This window comes from Protomyctophum bolini (genome assembly GCF_963924005.1).
Source record: "Protomyctophum bolini genome assembly, chromosome: 2".
NCBI lineage: Eukaryota > Metazoa > Chordata > Actinopteri > Myctophiformes > Myctophidae > Protomyctophum > Protomyctophum bolini.
The window spans coordinates 42,244,968-42,265,811 of record NC_137863.1 but is presented as its reverse complement, the minus strand read 5'-3'; the positions used below and the strand labels follow the sequence as shown (position 1 = coordinate 42,265,811).

The 20,844-nt window shown below is 42.5% G+C and overlaps 3 protein-coding genes across 5 annotated transcripts; all 3 read right to left on the bottom strand.

The window, feature by feature from the left end:
• Nucleotides 1–502: 502 nt before the first annotated feature.
• On the bottom strand, nt 503–2,078 carry LOC308330182 (kelch-like ECH-associated protein 1). 2 transcript variants are annotated; one of them, XM_080784922.1, is made up of 4 exons: nt 1,973–2,078; nt 1,648–1,788; nt 1,274–1,478; nt 503–1,168 (listed from the first exon to the last, which is right to left on the bottom strand). In XM_080784922.1, the coding sequence occupies exons 1-4, from the start codon at nt 2,052–2,054 to the stop codon at nt 1,015–1,017; spliced, it is 582 nt and encodes a 193-aa protein (XP_080641048.1). In that variant the 5' UTR covers nt 2,055–2,078; the 3' UTR covers nt 503–1,014. The 2 variants fall into 2 exon arrangements, with proteins under 2 accessions (XP_080641048.1, XP_080641049.1); XM_080784923.1 differs by having other exon boundaries at nt 1,314–1,478.
• Nucleotide 2,079: 1 nt separating this feature from the next.
• Nucleotides 2,080–11,382, bottom strand: LOC308334259 (kelch-like protein 24; the record flags this gene model as incomplete). The annotated part of the gene is made up of 11 exons (XM_080790914.1): nt 11,273–11,382; nt 9,138–9,278; nt 8,843–9,037; nt 7,159–7,293; nt 6,256–6,447; nt 5,605–5,748; nt 4,978–5,137; nt 4,568–4,690; nt 3,745–3,873; nt 2,132–2,173; nt 2,080–2,099 (listed from the first exon to the last, which is right to left on the bottom strand). The coding sequence occupies exons 2-11, from the start codon at nt 9,243–9,245 to the stop codon at nt 2,080–2,082; spliced, it is 1,248 nt and encodes a 415-aa protein (XP_080647040.1). The 5' UTR covers nt 9,246–9,278; nt 11,273–11,382.
• A 1,838-nt stretch (nt 11,383–13,220) lies between these two features.
• ccdc51 (coiled-coil domain containing 51) lies at nt 13,221–20,844 on the bottom strand. 2 transcript variants are annotated; one of them, XM_080781844.1, is made up of 9 exons: nt 20,717–20,844; nt 19,892–19,989; nt 18,533–18,746; nt 17,840–17,977; nt 17,329–17,493; nt 16,549–16,755; nt 15,821–16,048; nt 15,553–15,657; nt 13,221–14,742 (listed from the first exon to the last, which is right to left on the bottom strand). In XM_080781844.1, exons 2-9 carry the CDS (start codon nt 19,894–19,896, stop codon nt 14,386–14,388), a joined length of 1,419 nt encoding a protein of 472 aa, XP_080637970.1. In that variant the 5' UTR covers nt 19,897–19,989; nt 20,717–20,844; the 3' UTR covers nt 13,221–14,385. The 2 variants fall into 2 exon arrangements, with proteins under 2 accessions (XP_080637970.1, XP_080637971.1); XM_080781845.1 differs by lacking the exon at nt 16,549–16,755.

Here is a 20,844-nt window from a genome sequence, read left to right as displayed (position 1 = left end):
TTATAACGCACTTTACATTTGAAGCAAATCTCAAAGTGCTAAAAACTTCAGTGGCACTTGGTTAATATTGCAGGGGTAAAGTCCACCTCTGTGGAGTCTAGGGGGTTCCAATCCACCACTGGGCATCCAACTTGGACACACATCAATACCAACACACTGTCGGTGTTCAGAAGAGGGAAGCTGTGCTAGTGACTGCAATGGGCTGGGGGAGGCACTAAGTCCTCTCGGTGGGGGCTCCTCACTGGCAGGTACAGTACGGTACAACAGCAGTGACAACACAGAAATGTGTGGGGAGGGTTCAGTGGCATAACGATAAAATTGGAAGAAAAAAGGGGTGAAAATAACTGGCAACTCAAAAAAAATGTAATAAAAAGAACAAGGCTGATTTATGTTAATTACAGTATATGAATGAGTTCTTTCACTATTTATTTTTTTACAAAACAAAACACTGAACAAGCTTTTTATTTATAAACCTTATCTACAGTTACATCACTGAGTGACACCCCCAAAACAATGTAAACTTCAGTGGCACATGGTTGTCGCATGGAGTAAAGTCCACCTCTGTGGAGTCCAGCTCTGGGCCCGGGGGTTCCAATCCACCACGGAGCATCCTGCTTGGACGCACATCTATACCACAACTCAGAACGGTACAACAGCAGTGGCAATACAGAAATGTGTGGGGAGGGTTCTTTGGCATAATGACAACATTGGAAGAAAAAAAAGGGGTAAAAATAACTGCCAATTCGAAAAAGAAAAGAAAAGGGCAGATTTATTGTTATAATTAACACGTTCTTTTTTAACTAAAATAAAATAAAAAACAAAATAAATAAATAGTAATTACTCTATAGGTTGACCCAATACAGACATCCAAATCAAGTAAAAACAATATTAAGTCTCTAGGTGTCTGTACAAATGTACAGTATATTGCCCCAAGGCTAGTAGTCTTTATTTAGGTGTGTGTGTGTGTGTGTGTGTGTGTGTGTGTGTGTGTTTCCTCCAGTTCCAGACCCCACCCTAGTCACCATCAGTATCATCTTCTTTGGGTTGACCATGATCATTCCTCAGCTTGAGAGAGACACATGAGATTTTACATTGAACATAAGGCATCGCTCCCACAGTTTCCCACGTGTCCGTCTCTTCAAAGTAGCACTCGATGCTGCGGACACAACTACACGAAGAGACACAAACAAACAGCCATGAGAGAAAAGTTGGCGTGTGTGTGTGGATAAGAAGACACATTTTCCCAGACATTCATGGAGCATCAGTGACATACCCATAATCCTCCGAGTCTACACCAACGGCAACGGGCATACCTCCTACAACGTAAATCATTCCATCCACCACAGCCATGCTAGGCGAGTAGCGTCCCTCTTGCATGGAGGCACACATGGTCCACTGGTTGGTTTGGGGGTTGTAGCATTCCATTGTCTTTTCAGTTGTCGTAATGTAAAAAACATGTTCAAGTCCTGTACCACCTCCTATAGGCAAACAAGAATGAACAGGATAGCGACTGTTAGTGTGTTTTATTTTCCTTGCCATTTTTATTTCTACACCAGTACAGGTCAGAGGCAAATTCGTTTAATGTTTGTAAAACATTTAGTACTTATTCCACAACTGACTAAGAGCCTATAAGAAGAGGTATGATACCTGTAACATAGATCTTTCCATTCAGAACACAAGCAGCTGATTCCCGACGTGGAATCTGCAGTGGAGCGACTTCTGTCCACACAGATGTTTTAGGGTTGTACTTGATGTTTTGGGGCTTGTTTGGATTTTGGTCATTTGGACCTAGAGTCCAGGAGGACACACACATTCAAATATTATTCACCAAGTGTGGATACATAATAATACCAAAGTATTTGTACATTTTCAGTGAACCATTTATGCTTGACATCCACTAACACTACATGAAAAACACAACTTCATGAAACCCAGCAGGCTGAACCTGTAGGTCCATAAATCTGTTCCATACTAATAAAATAGAGATGTCCATCCAGGGCGACCACATCACAGCTGCAAGAAGTAACATGCTCTTTCACACTGTCAGTCTCCATGAGCTGCCAGGTGTCTGATTTGGGGTCATAGCGTTCCATCGACACCTCCTCCTCCTCCTCCTCCTCCTCCTCCGTACACCCCCCCACTGCAAACACATATCCATCCAGCATCACCAGGCCTATGGATATATAAAATATCATTAGAAGTGATGACCTTAGCCATATGGGTAACCAAGGCAAAAACATGTAGTGGTCATCCCAAAACAAACTCACTGTTGCTTGAACGCACCACTGCACTAATACGGGAATACTTACTGTATATCATCAATATACATTTATTTTATATTTAATAATATAAATGGATCCAGACTTCCAGAGCATTGCAAACTAGTTTTGAATGCTATATTTATAGGTCAATAGTCTGTACAGTGAGTAGGATGCAAAGAGTGTTTATATTTATATCGCATTGGCACTTCATTGACCATGGGGTAAGGTGAGCCGGGAGAGATAGAATTTGTTGCAGTGTATGTTGTTAGGTATTTTCTGTGGTTTTGTGGGTGATGGTCCATGAGTCCTTTGGCCTTTTAATCTTATGACCCGGTGTCTCCTATGGTCTTGCCAAATTATGGATTATGCATAATCTGCCCCGCCAGAGTTTAGATAGTAAAACTGCTCTCCTAGCTAGCGTTGGTAGATAAGAAGCTTCTGTGTTTCTGCCCTTGAAGTTAGTATTCGCTCTAACAGACTGCAAACTGCACTCAATGACGTTATGCCCTGTCCCCCGGTTCCACTAACTGATATTGCATGTCCGGACTATCTCTGCCCTGTGAGATAGTTCCTGTATGCAATATTCGTGACGTCTTGCATTATCTGTCCATTTGTAAACGAATATGTTTTTTGACCTTGTTGTTCAACACATTTTCCCGTGTATTGATTACGTTATGCTATATTAACTATGTTCAAATTGGACATGGTTAGAGATCCTTGTGGAAACGCTGTTCGGATTGCATGCCTTCTTCTCTCCCAATACAATGGTGAATATGAATATATCTGATTGGACCCCCTCCTAGCTCTGCTTGTCTGAAATTGTCTTCCTTTTGTCTGTCAAATTCATTCAAGGTATTTTGGTTAACTCTGTTATACTCTGACTTTTACTCATTATAGTTCAAAAGGTTTTTTATAACCATTTCTGTAAAGTTACCAGCCTTCTGCTTCTATTCCAGTGAAGAGTATTTTATTGTAATTAGATTACTTCCAAAAGTATTTATACAGTTCCGGTGTTCCGGAGCTTCTAGCTCTCTGCTATCGAAGCTTTTCCTTATTTATCATAGTCTTTATTTTAATAAAGTCCTTTCAAGTATAATGGTAGAAATATTCCCATCATATGTATTTAGAAATTGTATTGTAATATTTGGTGCAATGAAGAGAAGTAAATAATTTTAAACGTATGAGCCTTTGTGCACGTCATTACAGTTTCTATCTCCCAGGCTTAGCCTTTCCGGCTGAATAACTTATTACGGATTGCTATCAGCTGCTATAAAGTATGTAGCATTATCAACTGGATACACTTTAACCACTTACACCACATTTCTACTTTTGCTATTTGGAAACAGACCATCTACTAGCATATGGACATGTAGTGAGTTTATAGATTTACTCTATTTTGAAAGAAAATGGTAAATGGAAAATGACATAATAGGGACATCAGGCTTGATGCGTTAAATTTCATGTGATAGTTTGACAATCTTACTGAAGTCCATGCGAGGCTTATTCATGGAGGCCATCTGCAACCATGAGTTATGGTTAACATCATAGCGCCACATCTCATGATTCTCATCAGATATATAAGTACGTCCTCCCGCCCAATACAGAGTGGAACCTATGGTGGAAGGAGAGCACAATTGAAAACAAGTTATAACTTGATTGTTAACACTCATACTGCTGCCAGAGTTCTTCAGAATAAAGGCGCCCAAACGAGATGCTTGGTTAAGTCAGAAATTAATACAGAACATTGGCGTTCTGATCAAAACCATGTTGAGTGTCGTAGATTTAGACTAGAGAGAACAGTAACATTTGTGGTCCCGTAATCAAGGAAGTGAACGGCTGCGCACATGCGCAAAACATGTCCAGGAACTCTGAGCAAGGCATTGCCTCCGTACAACGGGAGCCATCAAAAAATGTATTTCAGCGACCCATTTTATATTGTTAAAAAGGACTAAAAGACGTATACATATCCAAGGCACCCCGCGGTTATAATTGAGAGCACATGTATACACGTTTTTAGCATGGTGTTAAAAAAATATGATTTGAATATGCATACACAAACATCTTCTATATTATTGTAACTAGAACCTTGATCGGCCTTCAGACAAAAAAATAAACATACACGTACAGTACAGTACTGTTCATACTGTACTATACTACTCGTACTGTACATTGCAGTGCTGTACTGTAGTGTTCATACTGTACTGTACTACTCATACTGTACAGTACTGTACTGTAGTATCCATAAAGTACACTAAAACACTAGGCTCCATTACAAGTCCTAAATTGACTCTGATGGTAATCCTCACCTGATGCAACCACAGCATACCCCTCCATCGTTGAGACAGAGCTGGGCACTGGTCGAAGAGTCTTCCACTGATTGGTCAGTGGATCAAAGCTCTCAAATATGTCCTCCATGAAGGTCATGAGCACTTCAACAAGCAGAGAAGGAGCAGGTGAGACAGTAGATGTAAGAGTTGAAAGAGAAACCATATGTACTTGGTTGAGCTTTCAGTGTGGCACCCCCAACCCTCTGGAACTCTATCCCCCAGAGAGGCAGGAGACAATTGGTATGCGTTATGACATCTACAAAAGCACAAAACTAAATGAGAAAAAGAATGGAATCATGATGCAATAACCATTACGAAGCCTGATAGTAAACAACAGTCTTGTTTTTGTATTGGCAGATAAGCTTTTTCCAGCATCATCAGCAGGGTACCTGTGGTCCTGCGTGGCCGTGCTGTGTTACAGCATGGACGCTCCTTGGCCTCAGAGATGAACCTCACACAGCCCTGCTGCTCTTTAACCACGTCCAGACGCTCAACCACAGTGTGGAGGTAGGCGGGACTGATGAGAGGCAGACGGATGTGCTCCAACACCTTAAAGGACACCAAGTATTTACTGGTCCAACTGGAACAACATTATAAAACAACTAGAAAGTGTGGTTGCCCATCTCTATAGGAAACCACACTAATATAGGCAAAAGTGTGTCACTGAGTTGGGTATGTTACTGTCCAATCAGGGCAAAGCGCACAAAAGCCTTGGGAAGAGTTCTGAATCACTGGCCAATCGATTTAAACATTTACAGCGATGGAGTGTAATAACTGCTGCCTATAGGCAACCACACTAATCATGCATAATACCAGCCAGTACCACATATACACTTATACAGTAGATGCCAAGCATGTAGTGGAAAGCGACTCTAGAAACAACCTTGCATTTAGAAGACCCCTGGTTTGGGCCATTGAATTCCATGCGTTGAATCACTAGGGTCAACGTGGGTCAACGTACAACGCTAAAACCGTCTTGACCCTTTGGTGTGGTTAGGGCTTTAGAAATGACTGACCTGTCCAACGCTCTGCTTGCGGGTTGGAAACTTGTCTAACCACAGCATGGCAGCCTCAAACACCATGTCCTCCTTGGGAACATTCAGATGGTCACTGGAGAGAAACTCTGTCAGTCTTTCCACGGAGAGAGATAGGAACGCTTCCTATGAAAGAAATACAGTAGATTAGCCGATGGTGGAGACTTCATACTGAAGTAACATTGTCTCTTTTTTCTCTGTTTGTTTAGTAAAAATGGACTATAGCTTATATGCGATCATGACTGAATGTTCTAGCTACTCAGGTCTGGTCTACCAAATTCCTTGGGAAGAGTGCCAACCGGAAGGGAGAATAGAGAGTTATTGCACCATTTAACCTTTAAATGTTTTCAACGATTTAAGCGCTGGAGTGCAATAACAATAGTCTGCTTTTCTATACAGTAAGTAAGCCTTGCCAAGCCATGAGGCCCATAGGGCAGGAACCCATCTCCTGTTTCTGTAGCGTGAGGAGGGGGCAGGGAGGCATTGAGTCTTTGGTATGACTCGGCCGGGGATGGAACCCCGACCTCCCAGTCTCAGGGCGGACACTCTAACCACAAAGCCACTGAGCTGGTTGCTTGCCTATAGGCAACCACACTAATCAACTCAGGAAATGTATGATCCTCAATCACTGACCTGCTGATAGATGACACTGAACTGTTTCAGAATGAAATTCATGCTCTGTTTCTTCAACATTTTACAGGAGTGGTCGTCGGCAAAGCAGTAAATCTCTACACAGTTGTTTGTATCCATGTGACGCCTCATGTATTTCCAGCAGGCCTCTCGAACAGCCGTGACTTCCAACAAGTCTGATGCAAGTAGCAGGGCCTAGAACAAATTAATAACATGCCTATATTAAGCACTGATGTTTTGCAAGGCAAAACAAGGCAATTCCATTTGTATAGCACATTTCAACAAGGCAATTCGATGTGCTTTACAGTACACAGAACATCAAGCAAAGGAAAGGAAAATTATAAAATTACATTTGGATGCATAAAACAAAATAAGTCAAAAGTTATAGATACAGTGCAGAGGAGAGAAGAAATAAATTAAGAAAAGAGAAAGGCAGCGGTAAACAGAAAGGTTTGTTTAGTTTATTTCAAACCTTTCACATGCATAACAATACATTATACAGAAACTTGAGTGGCCCAAAAAGGTGTAGGCTGAAGCTAAAAGCTTATAATTGCCTACCCTATTGGTTTACAGAACCAAATAAAAAAGAAATAATAATAATAGAGCTGACAAAACTGTCAAAAAGTAAATGATAAATTCATTACAAAAATCATCGATCCAACCGGGCCCCGCATCGAGACAACCGAAAATGATGACCAACAGTAGTACCGGTATTTAGAAATCAATTATTTGACACACAGGGAGCCAGTGTAAGGATTTAAGAACTGGAGTGATAGGCTCCACATTCTTGGCATTAATAAGGAGTCAAGCAGCAGCGTTATGAATCAACTTCAGTCGTCTGGTGGATTTGTTTTTGTAGGACAAACATGGGGACAATAAATAAGGTTCACAATGATAATACATTACCTGCACATTATCAGTAGAGATGGACACCTTAGCAGTGTAGGCATAGTTCACCAGCAAACCAATCATGTGAGGTCCCAGTCCACTGATGGTCACCCTGTCCTGTGTGGACTCCCTCATACCAGATGTAAACATGGCCTGTGCAGGTTGAAGAGATGAATGGTTGGCTTGGGAGTGCCCATAGTTTTTCTTAATTACATTGTAAATTGGTTAATTAAATGTCATTCCCTAACCAGGGGTTCTCTACATTTTCAGAACGTGACCTCCCCGATATTTGAAATACCCACCCTGATAAGGCTGATAAGCACTTATGTAAGTAAGTACATTTTATTTTATTTATTTATGTAATAGTTGAGGCATTCAATTTAGTTTGACTTGGTTCCACAGACATTGTGAAAATAGCAGATCTACAAGCTCACAACACGTCGCAAAATCAATAGCACATTTTTATAGCACATTTCTAACGACCGAGGTCGAACCAAAGTGCTTCACATTACAGAGCATAATAACATACACCAAGGCAAAAAAGAGAAAAAGAGGATAGAATATAGATAAAAGCAAAGAGGAAGGAAAAGCATTATTTCAAAGTGTCAGAGAGCAACATGTCAAATACAATAAGCAGTACATGGGAACATCGCACATGGGTAGACTTAGTAGACATGAAAGGCGATAAAGTAAAAATGAGTCTTTAATAACGCTTTGAAAGCCGCCAACGACCGAGCAGAGCGTACATGGAGCGGGCGTTCCAGAGGTTGGGTCCGGCCGCGGCGAACGCGTGATCTCCTCTGGTCCTGAAATTTATGTCAGTCACAATCAGGAGAGACTGATTAGCCGATCTCAGGGCTCTTGTTGGGACATACGGAGTGATCAATTCCGCCAAATATGGAGGGGACAGGTCATTTTGGGCTTTAAAAACCAAACAATAGGGTAGGTACCCTCACAAAAAACATGCAGTAATCCTGGTCACTAAACTGCCTCCCCCTGGCCAGCCGGGGCACCTAATGGAGGGGAAAGGAACTGGTTGGAATAACGTGTTCCTTCCACGCGCTACGTCCAACCAGGGAAACTCCCCCCTGTCAGGTGTAAAGGAGCAACTTGGACACTCAGGCATGAAGGAAGCATGAGTTCAAGTCCGTTGCTCTCCCCTTGTCCCCCATATACTGTATGGGGACTAGGTTGGTGGAGGGTGTGTAGAGCCCAGGATCACATTAGATGATTGACACAGGGGTGAAAAATGGGTTACAAAATCGTGGGATAAAATATATATATTAAAAACCAAACAATAAAATCTTAAAATAAATTCTGAAGCGGACAGGGAGCCAGTGGAGGGAGGCGAGGACTGGGGTGATATGGTCCCGCCTATTTGTGCCGGTGAGGAGGCGAGCGGCGGCATTCTGCACAAGCTGTAGACGCCTAATAGCTGACTGATTGATGCCTGCATCACAGTAATCTAGTCTTGTTGAAATAAAAGCATGGATGACTCTCTCGAGGTCAGTATGGGGCAGCCTTTACACCAGTCGTTGTGAGCTTGCAGATCAGCCATGTCTCCCTCTTTCCTATGTTATTTGACAATTTGGCAGTTTTTATAGTATAGTTTGTTGATTACTTGAGATGCAGAAATGGTCTTAAAAGTTAAAAGTGTCCCGACCCACAGGTTAAGAACCACTGAAAATGTGTGTGTACTTACCTCAAAGTAAGGGCTGAAGGAGGCCAGTACATAGCGATGGCAGGGGACCTCCTGCCCCTCAGAGCACAGAATCACATCACACAAGACACTGTTGAGACGCAGCCTGTTGAGACCCTCGAACACCTTGTGGGGATGGTCGGGGTCCACAAACACCTCAGCATCCAGGGAGGATAGAGCTACGCTGGCGCCGTCCTCCTGAAGTGCAACGACAACAACATCCAGAGGGACATTTAATGGACAAATAAACTACTATTAATCTGGGACTAATGTTGCTGATCTGGTAATGATCACTCACACGGTCAGTCACATGGCCACTCACACAGCGGTCAGTCTCCAGTATCGTCCTCTTGGCGGTCTGTGGTGATTCGCTCTGGCAGGCAGCATCCAGGATGTTGTCAGCCATGGCTGAGGTGATGTGTGGTGGAGTGGGTCTCGTCTCGTCTGCAGAGAGAATGTTGAGAACACAACATTACGGTTACATGTGGTTACACAGTGAAATCCTCAGTGTTCATTTAACTCTGAGAGGGTACAAATGGAACCGTGATGAAATTAGCATGATTCAGCCGTCTTCACTGTCTGCACTAGTACATAGCAGTATTAATGTTACAGTGTTATCTATAGAACATGCTAGCATATAAGTCACTACAACATAATAGTCAAAATATCAATCTACCCGAAATCAACCTGGCATCCCTATTTTGGGCATGCCATTAAATTAAAAATAATTTTAAAAGTTTTTCATTTACATAAGTATAGTTTGGTATATGTTTAACTGGTATATATGCTACTGCCCTCTGTGAAAACATTATTTCAATGCACCAACCTCAATACAATAAATTGCCCATGTGCAAACGGCAAACACACTTGGCAAGTTTGGCAACAAGCAGAATTCTGATTGTTTCTATACTACCGTTTAGCCTGTATTAGTGGTAAAGTAGATTTGATTGATTGATTGATTTAATTTATTAGCAGTTTGCAAAACAAAATCAGAGGAAAGTACAGTTCGATACAAGGTGATGGTCTGAGAGGATTTAAACTCAAGAAAGCCTATGGCTTTATTGTTCCTTTTCTCCATTGGGGTCATTTGGTACTCAATTCATCAAAGCATTAGAACCCGCAGGTGATCAGGCTCGCTGATAACAAACTGAATCCATTCTCTTTGGATCTAGTAGTAATCTCAGCAAGGCAAATGGCTTCTTGGTTAGAGTGGGTGACAATATTAGCACACGAAAAGATGAAATTACCTACCTAGGTTCCATCCTGGAGGCTAATCTTTCCGGTGATAAAATGGCCACCAACGTAATCAAGAAAGTCAACCAAAGAACAAGATTCCTTTACAGGATCTCCTCACTGGTCAACAAAAACACCTTGAAGACGTTAACAGGAGCCCTCGTACAAGGTTGCTTTGAATATGCATGCACCGATCCTGGTACCACAGCACCTCAAAGCCTCAAAGGCCCTTAAAACCCTCCCAAAACAAACTGGTCAGGCTCCTACTTGGCCTCACCCCCCGAACCCACCTCACCCCTGCCCACTTTGACAGGCTGGAATGGCTTAGGGTCGACGACAGAGTATAGCATCTTGCAATGGGTCTGGGCCACAAGATTCGATACACCACCAAGATACCCATGGCCATGTACCTGTCTAGATACTACAACACCAGAGGGAGTGCAACAAACCATGTACAGCCCAGATTCGACACAAACAAGGGAACACCCTACCAACAGTCATTAAGACATGCGAATCCCTTGACTCCTTGGCTCTCAAAGGGCACCTATACGGACGGCTGCAATTCGAAACTGGCCCCCGTAAAATCTGAATCCCCCCACCCTTTTCCCCCGACTGTATATGTTCCTTTTCCCTTTTATGATGAATTCCTGTTCTGTTCTTTGTCTATATAGAAGTGTCTATTTGTACGTCTCTAAATGTTTTGATGAATTGAACATGGTGGACCCTCTTGTAAACAATTAAGTGTAATGCTTAATTGGGTCGTCCACTCACAGTTAACAGTCTTTGTATTGAGTGTGTGCTTGAATTTGAAATGTACTGTAATTCTGCAATCAATCAATCAATCAGATCAAATGATGAATGAGGGAATGGATTCAAACAGACGTTGAGTTTGGATTTAATATTTCTTTCTCCCGTCTTTCCACATCATTCATCACTGACACTGCCTCCTGGGGCACAACACAACACGCATGGTTATTCTAGCCCTGAAACATGACGGACTTTCAACCTGTTTTTTGCACCTGCTCCATTTACATCCTACTTACTTCATTTACATATCTACATAAACGTTCAGATTTCAAATATAAGTGCTCACCCCAGGGCCACGTCTGCTCACATTATCAGTCCAACAACATGCATATTAATGATACAAACACAACGTACAACAACAAAAGCGAAACTCGTGAACAAAAATAAACATACCTCGTTGTTCTGCCTGCAAATCCAAAGTCCAACCAAGTATCCACAACAGACAGCCGAACGCAATGGAATTAGTACGTCAAACAATGTAAGTTTCACTTTTAGAGGTTTTAAACTTTAACAAGCTCCTCAAAGGGGCGTGTGTAACCACTAACTGTGTCCTCCTTCTGACAACAACACACTACAGAAGAACAGTTCCGGGACAATATCCTGGCAATACTGGTGGAAAACCTCGCGTCACCAGGCTTTCCCCTCTAAGGCTCTATTCAATTCAATTCAAATTTCAATTAAATTTCATTTTATTATTATATTATATTTTAAGTGTCAAATCACAACAAGTTGTCTCAGGACACTGTAGAGCAGAAAACCGCGAGAGATCCCACCCAGAGCAAGCAATATTGCCACAGTGAGTGGTAACGAAAAACTCCCCCTTAGGAAGAAATGTCAAGCAGAACCCACTACCCAGGCTTTCAGAACCCAAGAGTGTATCTCTCAGAACCTAGCCGAGTCTAGGGTGAGCGCTGAGGCGGCCATCTGCCTCGACCGTGTTGGGGGAGAGAAATATAGAGAAAGAAGCTAGGAGAGACAGGGAGGAGATACAGGCAAATAGAAGTAGGCCTAGTAGCAAATGAATAACAATAATAAATACAAAATCACTGCAAGCATCGATAAGGTGGGACCAAGCAGGAAGGCAATAAGCGATAAGAATAATATGCACAATAACTTCTACAGGCTCACAATGTAAGCCAATCAGCCATCAAGGCCTGCCAAAAATAACTTTATCGACAAAATCAACTGTGGAATTTGTCGACTATGATTTAAAATGATCGCGATGTTTTATTAACTAATTTAGCTGGGGAACCCCTGGAAGTGGAACCCCCTCAAGGCCTCAAGGACCCCAGTGGTTCTCCAGACCGCACTTTGAGAACAAATGTTATAATAATAATAATCATCATCATCATCATCATCATCATCATCATTAGTTGCTTATCAGCTGGCTAAATAATTCTTGAGATTATGAAAATGTGTTGCTGCTTAATTTTCGTCCGGTTACCAATAGTGTCACTTTGGAAAAATACAAATCATTTCAAGCAAATGAATTGAATTTGACAGTGGGGTGAAAAGAAAAGATGTCTTTAATCTAAGAGCTAGAACAATAAAATAACCAGTTTAGTTGGGGAAGAATGCTGCCCTCTAGTGATTGTTATTGGGACTACACCCTTCCTATGTCTGCATTCAATGTTCATATTCTCAAAACTGACAACACAAGTTGGAGGTTAATAATTTATGCTAAGTGAATTGCAGCCAGGGCTTTGTGGCAACTCTAGTAGCATAAATTAAGCTTTGACATAAATATATGCCACATTTGAATCCAGGTTTCATTTGTCTTATAACCCTTTATTACAGATAAATGTATCCATATATAATTTATTGCAATATTGCCTGGGCAAGTACATATCCATCAAATTTACACAAATTATTCAAACGAATTGTGTAATAGCTACCTCCTAACTATTTGGCTCCATTTTCTCCTGTTTCAAAATCTAAATGTATTGTCTATCTGACATTAACATAGTACAGTGCTGCTGTTCTTTCATCTGTAAATGCACTTACCTTTCAAATATTTGAAGACTAACTCTCTAGTTCATGATTATAATACTAGACAATCTATCTCCATCCACCCTTAAGCTGTACCACTCATAGCCAGTTCTCCATTAAAGACAGAGGTTCTTTACTCTGGAATACACACATAACTTGAAACATAGATTGAGGGCCAGCCTGATGAATCAAGCCTCTCCACTTGATTCTACTATAATGTAGCCTTATTCTGTGCATTTGTTGTTTGTTTTGTGTGTATTTTGTTTGTCATGTGTATTTTGTTGTTTGTCATACCTTATGTTTGATTACTTTGTGTAACTTACTATTTATTAATTTAGGTGAGAACCATGTATACCCTTTAGTACTGATTTTATTGTGCAAATAAAATTAAAAACTAAACTTTTAATAGGCACAACAATCATCAGTCATTGAATCAGTGCATGATTACATGATCCTGTAAACAACTACTTATGTGAGTTACACAGTATTGATTAAATTTGGACCCAAATAATTAGTAAAACTATATTATTTTCCCTGGAGAGGGTTAATAAAGTGTCTTCATAACGTGTCTCAATCTTCAGAGCAATTAAATAACTTTAAAGACCTAATAGCTTGGATTGCAGTTTTTAAGAGAGGGCTGAGTCAAGGGAAGTCATCGCACTCGCTCTTAATTTGATGCGCGCCAAACTGAGACCTTCAAGCCAAATCTATTCTATGTCGCGAGAATGGCCAAGAATAGCCATCCATTCGTGCCATGGAACATACACAATTAACAGTCAATGGCCCGGTTTCTTGGTGTAAGAAGTGTCCTTTGCGAAACCGGGCAAATAACATTACCAGAAACACACAGACAGCAGTCTCCCTTCTCTTGTATTGAGAAATGTAGATTGTGTCAAAGGTAATGTCTCACTAGACACAGGATCTGGTCAGCACTTGCGCAGGGGGAAGGTTACATATAGATAGTGCAGCTTTAACTAAATCAGTGTTCTACCTATTCTGAAGACAACATGGGAACTGGTAGCCTGGTAGAGTGAAACAAGTGGGAACTGGCACTTAAATAATTGGGTCTCATTAGTGCAGCCAGTGCTTTCATCACACATTACATAAACAAAATAAGAACGTCATGTTCTTATGTAAAAAAAAATAATCCGTTTTTCATATAATATATAGAACAAAATTATATATAATCTATATATTTTTTGTTGAAAATAAACTGTGCAAAGAAAACATCGGCACATCGACTTTGTTCGGATGCAGGTGCATACAACTGAAGCAATCATGAACTAAAACAATTAAATAACTGTTAAGAGACACACACACGGACAAGCCTTGCCACGTGTCTGTGCCTGCATATACGGACACATCAATGACTTCTGGAAGTTTCATCACATTTTAGCTATTTTGGAAAACATTTCACCTCTAATGACATGACAGAAACACGGACATTGGGTGAAAGTGGTTCGAAACAGTTTTTTTAAATTAATTAAATTCATACTTTGTGCTATAGCTACAGGTCATCAGCCAGTCCCTCTGAGCAACAGGTAGAGTGCAGGCACAGTGAGAGCAGCGGCGGTGTAGCTAAACACTGCGTTATACAGCGTGTTCTGCCGGACCTGTTCCGTCAGCATCCTCTGGCTGCGTTCCAGTCTGTTCACCAGCTCCTCTTCAAAAGCCCGAGCCTCTATTCGCTCCTCCTCCGACCTCTCCTCCGGCCGTACCGCCCACGGCGCCGCCTCCTCGAGCCGCGGCTGCGTTTCCTCGCGTGTCCCAGGCTGTTGTTCCACGGCGACCACTGCTAGCTTCCCGCGGTCTTCCACGGTCTCCACCAGGCCTCTCACCGCCGTCAGCTGGCTCTCCACGCGGCCCACGCCCACCTAGTGTTAATTTTGACAGCAAATTTCATTTTGTTTAAAGTCGTGGTCTTTTTGAGTACAATGTTATTTCGTTTTAGTCATATTTTAGTCATCTGGGCCTGGGCTGTGGCTCAGCAGTCCAGGCACCGTGGCTGGTAATCCAGTCTGGCAGTGTGCCGCGGGTTCGACTCCCGATCCCGACGGCCAATTTACTGCATGTCACCCCACCATCTCTCTCCCCATTTCCTGTCAGCCTACTGTGATTCAATCCCTCTACAAATAAATGTAATAAAGGTGAAAGCCACAAAAATATCTTTAAAGAATATATTTTTTTTTTAGTCATCTGAAAGGTTTTGGTTTTAGTCAACGCAATATCACAAGATTTTAGTCGACTACATATACAGTTGATTTTGTCGATACATTTTTATTTTGGCGGGCCTTTAATGCAATCATATAGGACTTTCTGTTTGGATGTATGGGCTGTCAAGGCTAGAAAGTGGGTTTTTTGCCACTCAGTAGGCGTTCCCGCATAACTTCCGGGTATGATGAGGTCACGCGCTTACCCTCTATAGCCAATCTACAAGCGCGATGGCAGTGTGACACGTGAGCTTGTAGATTTGTAGATCAGAGCACGATACCCGAGCACGAACCAAACATAAAATGTCTTTTAGTTCTACTGGATCTCTTCTCCACTAGTCCCTCCCTAACATTTTAGTCTAGTTTCTATTTGTTGACAAAATTGCCAATATATTTAGTCTTAGTTTTAGTCATCGACGCTTAGTTTTTATGTTCGACGAACATTTCTCATCAACAGTAGAACACGGCTCCCACCTCCAGCTCGTCCAGCCGCGGCCTCAGGGCCTCCACCAGTGTCTGAGTCCTCTGGGCGCCGGCCGCCAGCTCCTTCAACGCGTCCTCGTGGAAGGTGGTGGAGGGCTGTGGAGGACAAGGAAATGATAGTTGAGGATTTAAGCAATATTACACGAGAGGGTGTGCTTTATCATTAATGCACGCCTGCATTGCTGCAGGAACGAGCCGATAGGCGCGAGTTTCTGAAAGCAGATTTGTGCCATGCCTATAGTAAAGAAGTGGCACAGACCTGGGGGATCAGGGGCGGGGGTGGAGTGGGCTCCCCTCTTGTGCCGTCCTCCCCAGAGCCGTCCGCCTCCCTCTGTGACGTCGGCCTGTCCTCCAGGGCGTCCCGGAGGTTGCCGATGATGCCCCTCAGCTCCTCCTGCTGGGAGTGGTGGTTTCCCGCCTGAACGCGCAGAGCCTCCTGTAAGCTGATGGGACCTTTCTGGGCCTCCAGCAGCAAGGCCTTCAGCTCCTATAGGAGGACAGATGTGTCACAGTGTCTGCACAAAACCTCAAGTAGTTTATGTTTTTATCGTAATTTAAAAAAAATATTCACTGGAGACGTCGTTGACATATTTTTTTACCCAATGGCGCTCCTTTCCTTGAGGTCTTTTGAGGTTTTTATTGATTCAGAATAGCCTCTTTTATATTTACCGTATAGTAGCTTCAGTTATAGTACCGTATAGTAATTCAGTTACGTCACCATCAACAGCCAATAAGGGACCACCATTCTTACCCCGACACACACACACACACACACACGATCACCAAACCTTAGTTAAGTTGATGACTTAACTTAGTTAAGTCATCAAGAATGGTGGTCCCCAATTGGACGGTGGACACCACCGACATACCCAGCCGATTACAGTACTTGCGCGCACTGCTCGCGCAAGTAATAAAATGACACAGATGCTTTCCCATTTTTAATGGGTTTACATCCATTGAATAACAAATAATCAGAGAAATCCTTACTTGGAGACGAACGCGGTTGATGTATGTCGACCCCATGACCCCTATCAGAGCTCCCAGAACGGAGCCGATGACGGACCAGTTCTTGGTCTGCTCGGCGCGTGTCCTCTCCTTCTCGTGACTCTCCCTGACGCAGGCAGAGAACACGGCAAACTTTTCCCTCTCGACCTCCGACGCGTCGTCACAGGCCTTCTGCAGCAGGCGCTCCTCCTACGGTCCAATAGGGTACCACCATTCTTAATGTCAGTGGAATGGAACGGTGTGTTTTGTCTGGCGATAGCAGGCGAAGAGGCAATAGTCGAAATGTGGGCGGAGGAGCGTCGTTCAAAAACTTTGCTTTTCTGAAATATTCGAGACCATTTGGGTTTTACGGAAAATGCTCCTAAACATATTGCTACTTTGACCACTTCAAATGCTCTAATGTTCAAAACAAATCACCAGAAATACTACCTTGTAATATCTACTAGCTTGTAGATATTTTGATTAACATATACCATTTTGAATTAGTCCTATTTTAGTCATCTGAAATTGTTTAGTCTCAGTCTAGTCTTAGTTGACTAAATATAAAAAATATTTTAGTCTTAGTCTTTTAGTTTTTTGTCAAATAAATAAATGTTTGGTTTGGATATGCAATACAGTCGAGTAAATAAATCTAAAAAATATTTAGCAGTGTTTAACAAAATTAAAACAATCCAAAAGAATGACATTGGCCGTGGCGACCGGGGAACTTTAATCCATGGACACACAGGGTTCAGTTTAATGACTACAGGTGAGAGGTTTTACCTGTCGTAGGCTATGCTCCTGTGTGACCAGCTCCACAAACGTAGCCTCCTCTCTGCCCACGCGGTCCAGCCTGTTCTTCACCTCCTTCAGCTTGACCCGCATGGCCTCCAGCCTGCCGTCTGCGTCCCGCACCACACCTCTGGATATCATGAAGGCTGCCTCTGCCTGAAGGACGGACGGACACACACAGAAAATATTTGTACTTCTTCCACCACTGATGGTTTGTCCATTCTGAGCATAGTTGACCGTTATGTATATCATCGCTGTCGGGTCCAAAACTGGTACTTTTCAGAATTCAAATTCAAAAGCAATCAAAAGTAGCAGATGTACAAGCTCGAAGCGTGGAACTTCGCACCGCGTTTCGAGCTGGCATATCTGCTAGTTTTGTGTGACGCTGAAGTATGATCAAGTATAGGGCGTTAATTTACGGAGAAAAAAAAACCTAAAAACACAAAAGGTTAAAATATGGGAGATAGGAGGTTTCTGCCTGACGACAGCAACGATGACTAACCTCGGCGACCTGTTTCTGTGCCAGTCGGACGTCAGTGATGCCCACAAAGTCCTCGTACCTCTCCCACCAGTAGTTGATGGATGCCCCTGCAGTCCGAGCTGACCGCTGCCCCCACTGTCTGCTCAACACACCTGCACGCTGCAGGAGGAGAACAACTGTTATTCAAACAAAAATTAAATACAGAAAAAGAAAGGGTGCTGTAAGTAAGTGTACAGCACTTTGGTCACTCTGATATCATCTCAATGATAATGTGATAAAAATGATAATCGTAAGTAAGTACAATTTAGGCTCTTAATCCAGAAATCGCTCTGGATTAAGTACAGTAAGCGAGGACAACACAAGGTAATAAACCAAGAATCTATCATCAGTCCAATAGTAGAATATCCAAATGAAATCAATCAAAATCAGGGTCTAAGGGCCGATTCATACTCCGAGCCGAATAAAAGTCGGTTCAGCTCAGTAGAGCCTACAAGGTGAAGTCATTTGTGGTTCGGGGGGGCGGGTACCGTCCTAAAGTCGTCTCTTTGGTGCTACTGAAAATTTCTGACCAGCCGAAATCATTTCGGCACTACAGCGCCGAAACAGCGGTAAAATAGGAGTATGAATCTGCCCAAAGTAGTAATATGAATCATAATCACCAAACTAAAAAGGTACAGTCGAATGTAATTTCCCTATTCAGAACAACAAATAGACCTGCAAGGCATCCAAGGCGCGCTCCTTCATTAACTCGGTTCCTCCCTTATCCTCTGGAGGGGTGGAGCTACCCTGTGAAGGGGGTGTGGTCTGAGGGTGAGCGCTGTAGGTCCGGCCAATAGGGGCTCTCCCTGACAGACATCCGGGAAGGGAGAAATGGTGCAGGCAGCAACTCCCATGGCTCCATGATGCAGGGATGTGAGCACCTCGGTACCTCGAATAACAACACACATCAACACATTAACAAGATGGGGTCTAAGAAGCCATGTGGCCAGAGTGCGCGGGGTCATCAATATAATTGATTCTTTATTCGGAACCCTATTAGCTTCCACAAAGTGGTCGCTAGTCTTCCTGGGGTCCACACAAAAATGTATACAATCAAAACAGATAATTGCTGCCTCCTGCATTATGTGCAAATTCAAAACAAACAAGTGGTATGCATGGGCCGTTGAGTGATATCCAACGAGCACTTCCAAACTCCAAACACTTTGGAGATTGCAAAGTGTTTGTGTCGTAAAAATCCACTGCGGACAATGTTATGAGCTACTTTCTGTCCTAGCAGGTGATTTTGTTTAAGTGTGTTGGGAGTTTGGAAGTGCTCGTTTAGTTCCGACATACTATTGGTCTGACTGTCATTAGACCGACAACCTACCTCAAACCCTAACCTAACCCTAACTGCAAGCACGGACCAACGCATGTTCGGGAGTGACGGATGATTTCCGCATGTCGGAACTTTGGTGTGTCGGATCTGCGTGTGCACCCCGGATAATTCAAGCTTTTCGTACAACTGCATTGTTGGTGAGTGTGATGTTTAATACAATCAGATAGGACTACCACCCTGCCATTAACTTACATGGCAAGATGGCTGCGGTGTGCATATGGTCAATTGAGCTAGAGATGGACCTTATCCAAATGGTATGGTTCCATTTGAACAGTTACACACCCGTTATGGTCATTCAGGGCTAGCTCTTTATGAGTTTCTGGTATTGTGCTGTCATTTTGTATTGCAAAAGATATCCACTTGGGCCAGACTGATGTCAGTGGTTCTCAACCTTTTCAGGCCATGACCGCCCAAATTATTCATATTTGAACTGGGGACCCCCAAAATAATCATATTTAATCTGGGGAGCCCCAAAAATAATCAATTCAATTGATCAATGTACAAACTCAAATTATGTTGCACCGTGACACATCCTCACATGGTGAGCTTGTATAATTGGCTACTTTCACTAGTTTGTTTGGGTCCTGGGGACTTACACTTTGGGAACCTGTGCTGTAGATTGCTGAGGGTCAGTTGTCTGAATACAGTCCATATGTTTATTATTTTTGCGTGTTTTTGATTACCTATACAAGACATACCTCATTGGAGTAAAAACAATAGTTCAAGGAAGAACAATTAAAAAATGATCTTCCTTTGGCGCACTACTGCATTAGAGTAGAGGCATCACAGGAAGCACCTAAAGATAGGGTGATAAAGATAATACAGTCAGTGAATTAAGTTTACAACCACTCAATCATTCATTTTAAACCCTATACTCTGTCGACCAGGGTTCCACTTTCACTTGTAACCAGAGTATATTTCTACCCGAGTGGAATAGTATGAGAGTGACGACACTATAGAGTTGACTCCCATTGTAACAACGGGAGGAAGTGCTCATTCTATCTCAACGGGATAGTTCCATAGAAAGTTCCGGCGTTTGGAACTATAGCCACCCCCCCTATAACCCTCTTTGCGGCGAGATCAAACTCAAAGCGTGTCGCCACTCTTACTATTCCACTCGGATTTCTACATTGCCGTATTGATACTTTTACGATAAGTAAAACATGGGAGTACTTTTTCTGCCTGACAGTCAGTGACAGAGTTAGAGACGATAGCCTACGCAATCGCATATTTGTTCAGGGTGAACTTGACTACTTCCCGTCGTAGTAGAATCTCATAGCACGTTGTGACCAACAGACAGTATACTTTACTTAACCTTGTGTGCTTTGCATCTAGCCTATAGACTCTCGTAGATGTATTTATCGATTCTGACATTATCACTTGTAGAGTGATGTCAGAATCACAAATACATCTACGAGAGTCTAAATCTTCGTAGATGTATTTATGATGTCAGAATCGATAAATACATCTACGAGAATCTAAATCTTAGGCTATACTTTGTATACATGTTAACAGAGTCATACCGGTTAATCTGTTATCTTCTTCACGGTTTTATACACGATACGGTTATGTATGCATACATGAGACTAATGTAGAGTAAAGGTCCTGTTAGTTAGCAGCATTTTAACACGTCCATCCATGAACAGTATTG

Coding starts and splice junctions, on each gene's coding strand:
- LOC308330182 (XM_080784922.1), bottom strand. CDS start 2,054: ATGGAGACTGACAGTGTGAAAGAGCATGTTACTTCTTGCAGCTGTGAT. Junction 1,789..1,972: donor TGGACATCTCTATTTTATTA/GTATGGAACAGA, acceptor CCTGGACTCTAG/GTCCAAATGACCAAAATCCA. Junction 1,479..1,647: donor TGGAAAGATCTATGTTACAG/GTATCATACCTC, acceptor GTTTGCCTATAG/GAGGTGGTACAGGACTTGAA.
- ccdc51 (XM_080781844.1), bottom strand. Junction 17,978..18,532: donor GCGCCTTGGATGCCTTGCAG/GTCTATTTGTTG, acceptor CTCCTCCTGCAG/CGTGCAGGTGTGTTGAGCAG. Junction 14,743..15,552: donor CGCGGCTGGACGAGCTGGAG/GTGGGAGCCGTG, acceptor AATTAACACTAG/GTGGGCGTGGGCCGCGTGGA.